General features: G+C 39.2%; 1 protein-coding gene across 1 annotated transcript in view; it reads left to right on the forward strand.

Moving 5' to 3' along the window:
- The window catches only part of EDNRB (endothelin receptor type B), an 80686-nt gene that overhangs the window by 46534 nt on the left and 18988 nt on the right, over nt 1-15164 (forward strand). The window contains exons 3-4 of the mRNA XM_033949416.1: nt 11671-11783; nt 12690-12894. Of these exons, the coding sequence (XP_033805307.1) occupies nt 11671-11783; nt 12690-12894 (318 nt within the window). The remainder of the gene's footprint in view (nt 1-11670; nt 11784-12689; nt 12895-15164) is intronic.

The raw sequence follows: 15164 nt of genomic DNA on the forward strand, positions 1-15164 counted from the left end.
TTTAATTTTCTCCCAGAGAGAGTTGTCAAAGACTAATAAAGATGTACTTTCAGACCAGTTCCAAATTCAGAAGTTACATCAATGGGCATAATACAAGACCTCACATTCAGTTCAGTTTAATCAAAAAGGAAAACATTCCTTCTCAACTCAGTCTAAAGGAAAACACTCCCAGCTTAAAAGCAAATCACTCCATGGGCAACTGCCCCTCCAGGAGTAAGCATAAGCATCTGCCTTTCCAACTAAAACACTTCTCATGCCCTACTTGAGAGTGCCTATGCTAGGGTTACCAGAAATCCAGGAAAACCCAGACATGTCCTCTTTTTAGAGGACTGTCCGGGCTCCTGAATGGACTTTCCAAAACCTAGCATTTGTCTGGGTTTTGGAAAGCCACAACGAGCTCTGGCCACATCTGGAGGGCCTCTGAGTATGTGCGGATGATATCACACACATGGGAGGGACTCTAGGTATCTGACCAATTGAAGTCTTAGGCCCATCCCAGTGCATCCCAGAAATCACTGGGAAGGAGGCCTAAGACTCTGGTTGGCCTATGTGCCTAAGGTACTTCCTATGGGAGGGGCCTTAGGCATCTGAGTCAATCAGGGCCTTAGGCTCCTCCCTGGCACATCCCAGAATGCACTGGGAAGGGAAAGATCCACCATTGTCCAGTGGCAGGCCTGAAGGCTGGAGGGTATGTGCCTCCCTCCAGCTCGACCTTCTTTTACAAGGTACTGGGGGAATTGGGTGGGTAGTGGTCTCCCCTTTAGAGGGATCACCAGGTGAGTGGGGGGTTGGTGGGTGGAAGGGTGGTCAATGGGTAGGGAGGGTTGGTCGATAGCTGGGTGGGGAAGTGTTTCAGGGTGGTATTCTGGCAGGAGAGAGTAGGCATCCCTCCTGCCTATAGTGGTTGCATGTGGGGGTGTTTTTGGGGGGGGTCTGTCAGGAGGAAGTGAGCATCCCTCCTACCTCCTAGGGTTGGGTGGGAGGGTTTCAGGGGGTTCCTGTAGGAGGAATTGGGAACTCCTCCTGCCAGGATTTGCTCGGGGGGTTCTGGCAGGAGAAATTGGGCATTCCTTCTGCTGGGGGATGCTTCAAGAGGGGATTGGCAAGAGGGAGTTGGCATCCCTCCTACTGCCCGAATTTACGGATTTCCTGCCACTGCGTTTGCCTCTGAATTGATCGTGGCAGGGAGATTCCCTTGCCACAATCAGCTCTACGGCAACACAATTCTCTAACCAGCGCCTTAAACATAGACGCTGGTTAGAGAATTGGGGTGGTTAGGCAGGATTAGACGGGGTTAGGTGTCTGTCCGTTAGGATAGACCCGATTCTATATAGGACACCCATGTGTGATCCTCAAAAGCTGCTTAGGTGGCTGCTGAGACCGGCAACCTATACAGAATCAGACCCTAAGTGAATACCCTCAATGGAGACTGCCCCAAATTTGTTGGTTGGGCTGAGAACTTTTCAGTGGCCCCTCATATCTTTGAAACGCTTTCATTGTAGTCCTATTATTAAGTTTCAGTTTTCAGATTTTAACTTTATCTCATTCATTGTATTTATGTTTATATTTGGTCTTTGTACTACTGTTATGCTGTTAACAAAATTGTAAGTTTTATGATGAATAATACCTGCTATACACCACCTAGAGTGAATTTCTTCTTAAATGCAGTTAATAAATCCCAATAAATAAATAAATGTTAATTTATGACATTTTTCATGTAAATGTGTGCTTATTCTAAAACTTATCATACACAATTGGTGCATAGAATTGGATGCCCTTTATACAATTGCCCTTCACATCAGGCAGTTTGGAAAGGGAAGTTGTTGCCTGGATCGCTGTCCTGTTTTACTTAGGGAAGCTCTTGACTCAATAGTATTATAAACATAACATAATTAATTTGTATACTGCACAATGCCTTTCAGTTCTAGACGGTAAGAGAAGGAATACAGTAAAGAAGGAATTACAGGGGATTTGACAAAGAAGGAATATAGTAAGGAAAGAATTAATAACATTTAAGAAAAGGTATTCCATAGATATTCCTAACTATCCTAGACAGGAACATAATTTTTTCTAAATAACCTTTAAAGATGAATTATAGGAAATAAAAGTACATAAGATGAAAGAGTACATTGGTTAGAGACAATAAAGGAAGAAAGAATGAAAGGGAAAGCTGTTAGGCAATAAAATTCCAAGAATTCAAATAATAAAATTAAAAGAACAAAGGTGAAGTGTAAAGGAATAAAATTAAAGTAATTCTTTTTTTTTTTTTTTAATATTTTTATTATTTTCAACTTAAATTTCAAGTATTACACTTGTACAGAAAGCAAGAATAGAATAGATATCAAATACAATAGTAATATAATTCCTAAGTTAACAAATATACTATTTATGCTCAAGTCCACAAATTAAGATCCAAGAATTAAAGAAAATTGGCGAAATTATAAAGAAAAACAGTAATAATAACAAGAAACTGAGAGCTATAGCATTGAGATGGGGTCACAATATCCAAATTATAGGGCTCAAAGATTGTTAACATTCAGACGAGACATAGCCACGAAATTGGTCAGTTGTGATGGTTCAAAAAACACATATTTAAGAGTACGGTAATATACAATACATTTACACGGGTGTCTCAAATAAAAAGTTGCCCCCAAAGATAAAACCCCAGGTTTCAAAAGAAGAAATTCACGGCGGCGCCTTTGCGTCTCCCGTGCCAAATCTGGGAACATTTGTATTTTATAACCAAAAAAGCTTTTTTGTCTATTTTTAAAGTAAAGTTTTAACAACCATGTTTTATCAATTGGCAAAGCTAAAGTAATAATCATAGTGGCTGGTGATGCTAAATTCTTCTCAGATGTTTCTAAAATCTGTGAAATGTTTAAGGGTTTTTGATCTGAAGATTTTACTTTTGGTTGTTGATTTTGTTCTTTATCAGGCAAATAATAAACCCTTGAAAATGGTGGTAATGAATCTTCGGGTATCTCTAAATTCTCCACTAGATATCTCTTAAGCATATCTCTAGGTGTTACTAACTCGAGTCTTGGAAAGTTAATTAACCTTAAATTATTGCTACGTGAGTTGTTCTCAAGCATTTCAATCTTCTTCCTTAGGTTAATATTGTCTTTAACTAAGGTCTCTTGAATTTGTTTCGATGATACAATTTCTTTTTCTATTTTTTGAATAGATGAGTTAGAAGTATTCGTTTCTTCTCTTAAGTTCTTCAGTTCCTTATCGTGTTCCTTAATTTTCCCTTCAATTTGTTGAAATGTAGGAGTAATATTTTTAACAAAACCAGCCATTAAGTCCCAAATAGAGTCTAAAGTCACTTCTTCAGGTTTAATCAGTACAATTGGAGTTTGTGTAAATGTAAAGTGCTCACCGTCCTGAAGTCCATCGAGGGGTGTCTTCTGCCCTTCCCCCTCATGTTGAGATGGTGTTCCCCCAGATACCTCCATGGGGGCCCTGGAAAGGTGGGCCCCATCCTCCAAACTCTCCAGTGAATCCTTCCTTGCCTCTGGAGAGGAGAAAACCAGTGAATCCGGGGTTTCCCCGCCCCTGGGAGAGCTGGTCGTCTGGGGCTGCGGGGGCGGTGCCCTAACATCGGGGCTCAGTGTAGTATCGGGCCCAGGAACATCCACAACGGGTTCGCCTCCCTGTGTCCTCTGCGGGCCGCCATCCGACGTCGCTGTGACCTCCTGCATGCGCCGCAAGAGTTCATGTATATTCCCGAGACCCGGGGCTCCAGGACGCCGCGAGGCAGAAGCGGCACTCCGGCCCTGTCTCTTCGGCATCGCGGTAAGTGAAAACCGCTAGAAAAGTTCCAACGAACACGATCCTGGGACAAGCAGCTCAGTGCGTCCTGCTCTCAGATCGCCATCTTGGATCAAATGTGTAAGTTAAAGTAATTCATAAACTTGAATAATAGAAAAACAAAAAATCAAGTCAGTCTGACTGAAATCCAGGCTTGAAATTATTTCTGTTGCTTGGCCCCTGATTCCCAGAAGCAGACATCGGATCCAATGCCTCAGCATATCTTAAGCCATACAAACACTGGCAATCCCAAGCCGCACAGGCCTCCAGAAATGTAAGGTACGGGGAGTCCAAACAGTCGAGGACAGCAGATCAAGGAAGGAAGCCAGGCCACTGGAGATCCCTTGAAATGATGGATCAATGGCGACGCTGGGCCCTGCTGCAGCCAATGGAAGAAGTGCCGCAGCATACCACCCTCACCAGAGACCCAAGAAGCCGGAGAAGACCGCGCTGCAGGGTCTTCCAGTTGAGCAGATTGGATCCTGAGGGGAACGGGCACACCCTTCTCGGCCTGCTGGACGAATCTCTTGCCTCCTTCACAATGCGCTGCTCTCGCTCCGGCAAGTCACACAGAGGGAACATTGCACCCATCACCACCATATCACAACACCAGACATCGGCAGACTGACAGGAAAAACTGACCCGGCAAAAGCAGGTAGAAGCCCAATGTTGTTAGAAACCTGCCTAGCAGAAGGTTTCTATCCCACTTTATTAAAACTGATAGCTCACTTCTTAAAAATAGACAGCTTTAAATCCATCCTCCTGTTAACATTATTGCCCTACTGCTAACATACTTTTTTGGTTATGTTATTGGAGACAGCTGTGGCTGTACAACTTAATTATTTCTTGGAATTTAATGATTTCATGGAGTGGGGAAACTTCCTGGCTCCAGCTCAGTCTGCTTTGAGGAAGACGTTTAGCTTGGAACATTGCTAATTGCCTTAATGAAGGAGAACAATTTCACTCTGGATAAAAACATAAAAATAGCCATACTGAATTGCACCAATGGTCCATCTATCCTAGTATCCTGCTTCCAACAGTGGCCAATCTAGGTAACAAGTACCTGGCAGAAACTCAGATAGCAGCAACATTCCATACTACCAATCCTAGGACAAGCATTGGCTTCCCCCATGTCTGTATCAATAACAGACTATGGACTTTTCCTCCAGGAACTTGGCCAAACCATTTTGAAACCCATCTACATTAACCACTGTTACCATATCCTCTGGCAACATGTTCCAGAGCTTAACTATTCTCTTAGTAAAATAAATTTTTCATTCTGATGGTTTTAAAAGAATTTCCCTGTAACTTCATTGTGTGTCCCCTAGTCTTTGTAATTTTTGATGGAGTAAAAAATCGATTCATCTGTACGTGTTCTACACACCACTCAAGATTTTGTAGACTCCAATCATAGCTTCCCTCAGCCATCTCTTTCCCAAGCTGAAGGGTCCTAACCTCTTTAGTCTTTCCTCATATGAGAGAAGTTCCATTACCTTTATCATCTTGGTCACTCTTCTTTGAACCTTTTCTAATTCCGCTATATCCTTTGTGAGAGATGGTGACCAGAAGTGAACTCAATACTCAAGGTGAAGATGCACCCTGGAGCAATACAGAGGCATTATAATATTCTTAGCCTTATTTACCATCCCTTTTCTAATAATTCCTAGCACCTTGTTTGTTTTTTTTAGCCGCCGCCACACATTGGGTGGAAAGGTTCAGCATATTGTCTGTGATGACACCTAGATCTTTTTCTTGGGCACTGACTCCTAAGGTGAATTATAGCATCTGGTAACTGATTTGGATTATTCTTCCCAATTTGTATCACTTTGCATTTGTCCGCATTAAATTTCATCTGCCATTTGGATGCCTAATCTTGCGATTTCCTAACGTCTGCCTACAATTTTTCACAGTATGTATGTGTTTTAACAACTTTGAACAGTTTAGTGTCATCTGCAAATTTAATCACCTCAATAGTCATTCCAGTTTCCAGATTTGCCCTCCTCCATTGAGAAAAATGTTCTTGACACTTCTCATTTTAGTGATATGAAATGAAATGAAATGTGTCAAGAAAAGTGTGGAATAACTCGTTTTCTTTTTTGAATCTTTATTAAGTTTTCAAGGCTATTATAAAGTACATAAAATTGTACATATATTAATAATCAGAATCAGCACTTACAATCCATCAGTAACAATACAAAATGAATTCCCCCCCTCCCATCCAGTATATTTAATCAAGTACTAAAACAAAGGAGATAATCCCTCCTTCCCTGGATGTGTGTATAATCTAGAGGAAATTAAGGTAAGAGACAATTATAACAAAGTAACAAAAGACGTCAATGGACTCAAAACTAATCCGAATAACATATTATGTCCCAACATGTCAGCGTTCATTTTTTCATACTTGTAACATAAATATACATTCGCACACCAAAAGGTAAAACTAAGGCGATCCCAATTTTTCCAATTGCGAGTTACCATTTAAATGGCTATCCCGGTCATGATCAGGAAAAGCTGCCATTTATACCTATCCAATGGGGATTTAATATGCAAAAGTGTCCCACAGATAACTATATCATAGGTTAATGGAATCGATGAATCCAATATGGTATTAATATGTCCCCATATCAACTTCCAAAAGTTGAGTATCAAAGGACAATAAAACAGATGATCCAGTGTCCCTATGTCAAGAAGACAGTGCCAGCATCTATTAGATTTTGAATTATCTAACTTTTGTAATCTAACAGGGGTCCAAAAACTTCTATGCAACAAAAACCCCATGTTTGTCTCATAGATGTTGACACTGTACATCTCATCCTCCAAGTCCAAATTTGTGGCCATTGAGACCGCAGAAATCTGCTGCTCAATCTCAATGCTCCAAATGTCTCTCAGACTTTTGGTTTTTTGTTCAAATATTCCAATATTAATTTATACCACTTGGTGGCTTGATGCCTTAGGAAATTTATCTGGAAGCATAGGAATAACTTGTAAGCTTCATGGCTCCACATCATTCTCTTCTTGTTTGGGCTGAGAATATTTCCCCCTCTCCCTAAGAGATCCCACATGCCTGTTCCACAATTTTTTGAATTCAGACCCAGTCTTTGTCTCTATTACCTCTACCAGGAAACTATTCCATGCATCTACCCACACATTCTGTAAAAAAGTATTTCCTTAGATGATTCCTCAGCCTATCACCTCTCAACTTCATCCCATGCCCTTTCACTCTGGTGTTTCCTTTCAATTGAAAGAGTTAGCGACCTTATCTATCCTTTTCTAAAAGCCACATAAAGAATAATTTTTTGTTAATTTCCCCCTCTATAAACAATATACATTATAAGCGACCTTATTTATTTATTTTATTTGTTTTCCATCCCGTTGTCCCCAAAGAGCGCTTAACGGGTTACAGGTTAAACATACACAATATGAGTACAAGATTACAATGCAAGTTTTCATCCTAGTTGGCACATATTAGGTGTAGTTATCCTTACGTGACACAGACTGGTCCGATTACCAATATACAATTCTTTGTAGTCCATGGATCAAGGGCAGGGGGTCAGATGAAGAGGTTTTTTTGCTTTTCTGAAGTTGAGGAGACCTTCAAGAGATCTGATCTGTGATGGCAGTCAATTCCAGTGGCTCGGTATGAAATGGGAGTAGGACCCTTGTTTGGCAGTTTGTAGTTGAAGGGCACACCAGGGGGCGTTTTGAGGCATATTCCATCCTGGGAGTGGAGGGACCGATTTGGTACATACGGAGGAAGTTTAGCCATCACATAGCCCTTAATTTGCATGTTTTCTTTATCAAGCAGTTACATTTTGGAATTCTCTACCATTACTAAGATTGGAACCTTCCTGTTTAAGATTTAGAAAATTACTAAAGCCCTATTTATTCAGGAAGTTCTTGAAGGTCTATATTTTGTTCTTTCTTTTATCATTATTATTATTTCTTATTGTATTATCTGGGATATTTTATCTCCCCTCTTAATAACTTTTTCATTGTATTCTGCACTAAGCCTTCTGTCAAGCTGTGGAATAGAAGTCCCCATATTGTATTATAATGTGGTTCAGTGAGGGCAGAGTAGAGAGGACAAGGCCCAGGCAGGATAAAACCTCCAAGCACAGATAAGCTAGAAAGACCCAGGAACGACAAGAGCAGCTCTCCAGCAGATATCTGTAAGCAGAAGAGGCTTAATTCAAGTCGGCCAAGTTTTACTTTGGAACCTTGTGAACTACTACTACTCCTTGAGACCAAGCCACAGCCTGGACTGATTTTGATTAATCTGTAAACTGGAAGAAAATATGGACTCAAAGGATATGATGTACGGCTTTTCTGTCATTAAGACAAACTCTTTAATGTGTGCTCCATAGAATATTGTGGACACCGGTTAAGTTACAGAAATTGGATGCTAACAAGTCTAATGCATGTTGGAGCTGCAAGAAAGAAGTGGGTACACTTGATCATCTTTTGTTTTACTGCCCACTGGTTCAAACATTCTGGCAGGAGGTGTGGAATAAAATACAAAATATATTGGAAGTTTGTATACCTCTTTCTTATGGAATGGTGATATGTGGAGCACGTGCTACTTCAACAACCTATTTGACAGTAAATAAAAATAAATTGTTCATGATACTATCTGGAGTAGAACTACAGCGAATAGTTAAGAACTGGAAGGTTTCACGTTGAATTTTCATTTTTGGTAGGAAACTGTGTGCTTCCTTAAAAGTGGCTGCTGATCGTGTGTCAATCACAAGACAGCATTGAGTACAAAATATGAAGCTAATTTAGTTGAAAGATCAGGGAATATGGCATCATTTAAGGATATTTGGAGCCCTTTAGAGGGTTTTGTTAAGCAATGTGTATGATGGAATAATTGATCTGTCAAACATATGGGAGGGAGGTAGGGTGGGGGTTTGGTTAGGGAGGAAGGGATGGATAGATAATGACATGTTTTTCGTTAAGAATTTTCTAATGTATGATAACATATGTTTATAATATATTTGTGTGTTGCATTTTTCTATAAGATGTTAAACTTAAAGATGGAACAAAAAAAGAAGAGAGTTTTGTTCTTAGTTTATCTGGTCTACAAAGGAGCGTGCTTAGGGGTGGAATGACTTAGGCATCGGTAGGTGTCTATGTTAGGTGCCGGTAAATTAGGCCAGGAAAACCTAGGGTTACCAGTCGTCAGATTCCCCTGGACATGTCCTCCTTTTGAGGGCATGTCTTCCTTTTGCCCAGGCTTTGTAAAGCTTCCTGACAAAATCGCATTGGAAAGGAGCTTCCAAGCATGCGCATGACATCATCTGTGGGAAGGGACTGGGGCAGAACAGGGCATGACAGAGGCATAACTGGGTGGTCCTGGGGGTGTGGCAATGGGTCCAGATTTTCCCAAAGGAAAATCTGGTAACCCTAGGAAAACCCGGACCTAATATAATGGCACCTAACATTATGACATCTACTGATGCCTAAGTCAAGTTAGGCACTGTTAGGTGCAATTCTATAAATGGAACTTTAATTTGATTGACATGAAGTAGGTGCCATTTTCAATGGTGTCTACCGATTTAGGCACTGGGGTAATTCTACTAAAGTGCATCAATATTTTATGATACCTCACACCCGAGTTAAAGAGTTTTATACTACAGTAGTTTGCTTGTTATCACATGTTAAATTATGCACTACTTAATTTTTCTGAATTTTCTCTGTCAGGGGGCATGGTATGGACAGAGAGTAATATAAATCACACACATCCCACTTATCTTTGAGTGCAAAATCTATTTTACATACAGGAGTCGGCCTCAGTACTGGAGCCTACGCGTAGTCGTAGTCAATGACTGGGGCATTCAGCGTAGTTGTTTTAGCTCCTTATTCTCCAATCATTGGCCATACTCCCATCTTTTATTTCAAACTCAACTATTCAACTTATCCTATTTATTTTAAAAAACTTACAATAATTTATTCAGTAATTTATTTTCTGAAAATTTTCTCTTTTATCATATCTCACTAAAAATTTTTCTTTTTGTCATATCTCACTCAATTTTCTGTTTTCCTACTCTTTTACTGTGTATTTTTGCACTACTTCGTCTATCAAGAAACTACCGTCTATAATCTATATCTTTTTTCAATTGTTTACAGCAAATCATATTCAGTGCTGTTAGAAAATTACTTAGCTTTTTGGTCAGCGCTTGTATTTCAAGAAGAGCCAACGTGGCCAGCGTTTCGTGGGTAACAATTCAAACCCACTGCATCAGGACCAAAGTGTATAGGAATCAAGCCATGTTCTGTATAGTTCGGAAGCAGTCTTGATGCAGTCTTGATGCAGTCTTGATAGACGAAGTAGTGCAAAAATACACAGTAAAAGAGTAGGAAAACAGAAAATTGAGTGAGATATGACAAAAAGAAAAAATTTTAGTGAGATATGATAAAAGAGAAAATTTTCAGAAAATAAATTACTGAATAAATTATTGTAAGTTTTTTAAAATAAATAGGATAAGTTGAATAGTTGAGTTTGAAATAAAAGATGGGAGTATGGCCAATGATTGGAGAATAAGGAGCTAAAACAACTACGCTGAATGCCCCAGTCATTGACTACGACTACGCGTAGGCTCCAGTACTGAGGCCGACTCCTGTATGTAAAATAGATTTTGCACTCAAAGATAAGTGGGAGGTGTGTGATTTATATGATTCTGTGAAATTTTCCCACTAGGGTATTTCAATTTAGTATGGACAGAGAGTAGACATTTGGGCCCGGATTCTGTAACCAGTGCCGTTGGTGGCCGCCTTAAAAGTGGCTGCTGATCGCGTGTCAATCACAAGACAGCACTGAGTACAAAATTGCGCTTCTAGAAAAGATAGGACTATGATGTGAATCACATCTCTGTAGGCGTTTTAGGCTGCCTAATGCCACTTCCATTAGCCATGCCCACAGTGGAATTAGGCAGATTTTTGAAACAGCTGTAGACACTTTGAAACTCAATTAAAAATGTTGTTTCAATGATGTGTTTTTACTGAGTTTGGGTGCCTACTGGTACCTTAAAAATTGGTGCCATTTAGAGAATCCAGGCTAACATTTATAATGCACTGCACTTACAGTGCACTAAGGGATAGATTCAATAAACGGTGTCCAAAGTTAGTCACCAAGATAATCTGTGCTAAGTTAGTATTCTATAAAAGGTGGTCTGAGTGTACATTTTGCACCTAACTATGGACACAAGTATTTGATTGGTGTAAATGCTGGCTCCCAACTGATGGCAGGTATTCTATAACATTGCCCCTCCCATGGTCAAACCCCCTTTGGAGTTGCATACCATGAAATTTAGGAGCCATATTATAGAATAGGGCAGAATGCTCATAACTTCTAATTATGACCAATTAACTGCTTGCTAACTCCAATAATTGATTTTACCCAAATCTAGGTGCCCAAATTCGGGTAACCTATACAGAAGCAGGAAGTAAGTGCCTAAAGCAGAGTTAACACGAGACCCTAATTAATCCAACACTAAATCATGTGTCAGATCATGATGGGGGGTCACACCTACCTCTCAGTATGACTTTGGAAATCACTTTGAACCCATTTTCTACAGCATCAAATAGATTTAAAACTGCCAGTGAACTAAAAATCCTGTGTTAACTGCATATGATGCATTGGAGGTTGGGAATTGGATGGGCTCTGGACAAAGAATGGGTGTGGCCTGAACAGTGCAGTTACTGCAATGTACTTACTTCTAATTAAAACAGAAGAGGTTATTGATCGTCCATTGATGGCTTTAAATATATATTAAGAGCAAATTTTACTCAGGGAAACTTTTATAAAAGGAATTCAACAGTCAAACAAAAACTCATTTTAACATTTTTTTTTTCTCTGTTAAGCTTCTAGGGCAGGATTGGCCCTTTGGAGCAGTGATGTGTAAGCTGATACCCTTCATTCAAAAAGTATCAGTAGGAATCATTGTGCTGAGCCTGTGTGCCCTCAGCATTGATAGGTAAGAATTATCACCTTGAATACTAAGAATGACATATTATGTCGATTGCCTGAAAACTAACTTCCATTATGTTACCAGGGTTTAAGACCATAGTTAATCCTGCTGCAGCCATGCTTTAGATGTCACTGATACATACTACCACTATTAAGACGTAAAACACCCCAGTGGGGTGTTCGAGTCCTAGTGACTTGATGAATTACAGTTCTAAAAAGAAATTGGTTATGTGCTCCAGTAAAGTCCTCCAGAATCATCCCAATAGTTGTTTTCAACATGTCCAGTCATCTGATTGAGGTGAACGTTTAGCCTACCTAATCCATAGGTAGGGCCAGCATTAGATTAGTGCAAAAAGGGCAATTGTCATGGGTATCATGTTAAAAGGGTCCCAAAGCACCCCCTCCCCCCCCCAAAAAAAAAAAAAAGCTGCTGCCAGACTTTAGAATTTCCTTCAAAATTTCTGCCCTGGGCCCCAGTGTGTCTAATATTAAATCTATCTATAGCATGTCTAATATTAAATCTATCTATAGGTTTTTAGCACAGTCCTTCAGATATATCAAGTCAATCTAGTTTTTAGAATATTTACAATGAATATGCATGAGAAAGACTGGCATCCACTGCCTTCACTAGATGCAAATTTCCCTCATGCATATTCATTGTAGAAATCCTGAAAACCTGACTACCTGAGTGAAGGACTGGGCTGAGAACTACAGACAAGCTAATTCACAATTTCTAGGAGTAAAGATAATATATTTGTTAGACATCTTAGATACAGATTAAAAAAGATACAGATTAAAAAAGAACGTGTGCCTCACTTCCATAACATCATGAATTAGCAAATTACAAAATTAGTCACTGTTGCCCTCTTCCATGTAGGCAGATATTTCATAATCATTCATCTTTGACATTTAGATATCGTGCTGTTGCTTCCTGGAGTCGTATTAAAGGAATCGGAGTGCCAAAATGGACTGCAGTAGAAATTGTATTGATCTGGATTATCTCTGTCATTGTGGCTCTTCCTGAAGCAATTGGCTTTGATATGATTGCTATAGTTTATAAAGGGCAGCTGCTTAGAACCTGCATGCTTCACCCAATTCAAATAACTCCTTTTATGCAGGTAAGAAATCATTTGTTTAAAATATATCACAGAAGTTTGAATATATTGACTCCCAGGTAGTATTTACTAAATACTGCATACACTCAAGAAGCAGAATAACCGCCACAGTGATTCAGGTAAGTATGGGGCCAGGGTAGGGCCAGGCGTCCGAGATTTTGCCAAGAAAAATATGGTAACCCTATACTTACTGTACCAAAATATATAAGCCATTGATAAGCCTGAAAGCTATTGAAGTTGTATACATTCAGGTACAATAGGTATGTTGGAGATTTCACAATTACATGCATGGACATCTATGTAGCCATGTTCTAAGAATGCTGCCATATAGAATTCTATGTCCCCCCTCCCCCCCATTCATAATGATGTTCCAGTTTGTAAAATGGCTGTTCATGCTGGACATCTCCAGCACACAGATATTCATCTCACATATTTTCAAATTGAAAATCTCAACATATTTCCTGTTCAAAAATACATGCAAGATGGACATTTCTATTCTGATGTGGACAGCCTTTCAAAAATGCCCCTTCATGGGTCTTTATAAGTCTAAATTGCCAGCCATACAAATTATCCTCCATAAGAGCAATTTTCTGTATATTTCTGTAGGTAAACTTTTTGTTTAGGTGCAGAAAATGCTCCACTGAAAATCCCCATTCCAAATGCAAATAAATATATACACCTTAGTTGCAAATCAGATACTTTTACCTATGATGTAAAAAGGACACGATGAAGTCAGTGGAGGGAGAGTACATTTTAAGGTTTCATTTTAAGAGCCACACGCATTTTCAACAGTAATCTTTGCACCTTATTGAAAGCAATTGCATGTATATGGCCAGAGAAACCAGTCCATTCCCACAGCTAGCGCATTTTCAAGGGGAAATCCCATGCAGTTTCCCTTTGAAAATGAGCTTATAGTCCTGTGAATACAAAGTAACTGCATCAATGCAAGCCTCATATTGGATTTAAAAATTGACCTAAGAGACCTATTTTTTTTGAAATGTGATAAAAGTGCATTACTAAAACACAATTCATGCACTATTCATATGAGGCTTAATATCCTTTGAATAAAAATGTGTTACTGTGTGCTATTAACACATAAAAACTTTGATGGGCACTTATAACTTGGTGGCAAGATGTATATATTAAACTGTTATTAGGGCCATCATCGAATTTTATCTTATTTTCTCTGTGAGCCTTCTGTTGTTTTATATTTATTTTAAGTTTTATTATTTTCTTGATATTTTCTCACTTTTTATCATATTTGTATTTTAAATTACTCGATCAAGTGTTCTTAAAGTATTCTTTACTGAACTTGCTGAAAGCTGTGTGGTACTTAGCTCAAAGATAGGAGCCGGTTGACGTCCACACTAAATGAAACTGCAGACGGAAGATCTCCGTTTCGCCCTGTATGTGTACTCAGGGCTTCTTCAGAACCGCTGTTTTATAAGCAGCAAATTTTGCACATTTGAAGTTTTTGTTGATGTGGTTTGATTGTACGGACTATGCCGACGCTGCCTCGATCTTGACCGAAGAGGAATATGTCATATTGGCCAGATGCGGCCAGGAGGTCAGGGCTTTCCAAAGCCCAGACAAACTACCAGGTTTTGGAAACTCTATCCGGGCACCCAGATAGTCCTCTAAAAAGAGGACATGTCCGGGTTTTCCCAGACATCTGGTAACCCTAACCTAAGTCAGGCAGGACTTAGGAACAAAAGTTTTAGTGGTTTGATTTTAAATTCTTCTTCTTACCAGGCCTTTAGAAGATCATTAAAAACGGTATCTGTTTGATAAATATGCATAATCTAGATAAGTTAATAATTTCATAATGTTATATTTTATATATAATGTACTGTGTAAATTTGCTGTCTTTTATAGTTCTTACCTCTTATTGAAACGTGAGGTATTGCAGTATATAAATAAATTTATTATTATTATTATTAATATTAATATTAGTGTAAACTAAACTAAACCTTAAGTTTGTGTACCGCATCATCTCCATAAAGATAGAGCTCGACACGGTTTATAGGTAATTCAATAAATGAGGGAAGGACATAATAAGAAATTAGGGGTTATGAAGAGGATAGCTAGCTTTACATTTTAAATAGATAGCTTTTTTTTTTGGAGAAAAGCCAGGTTTCCAGATGCTTTTGGAATAATTAGAATGAGCCTAGGTTCCGCAGCGGGGCAGGGAGGTTATTCCAAAGCTCAGTGAATTTGAAGTGTAAATAGTGTAAATATGCAAATACACCTTGGTGCACCAAAGATTGGTGCAC

Source organism: Geotrypetes seraphini, chromosome 6, assembly GCF_902459505.1.
Source record: "Geotrypetes seraphini chromosome 6, aGeoSer1.1, whole genome shotgun sequence".
In the NCBI taxonomy this organism is placed as follows: domain Eukaryota; kingdom Metazoa; phylum Chordata; class Amphibia; order Gymnophiona; family Dermophiidae; genus Geotrypetes; species Geotrypetes seraphini.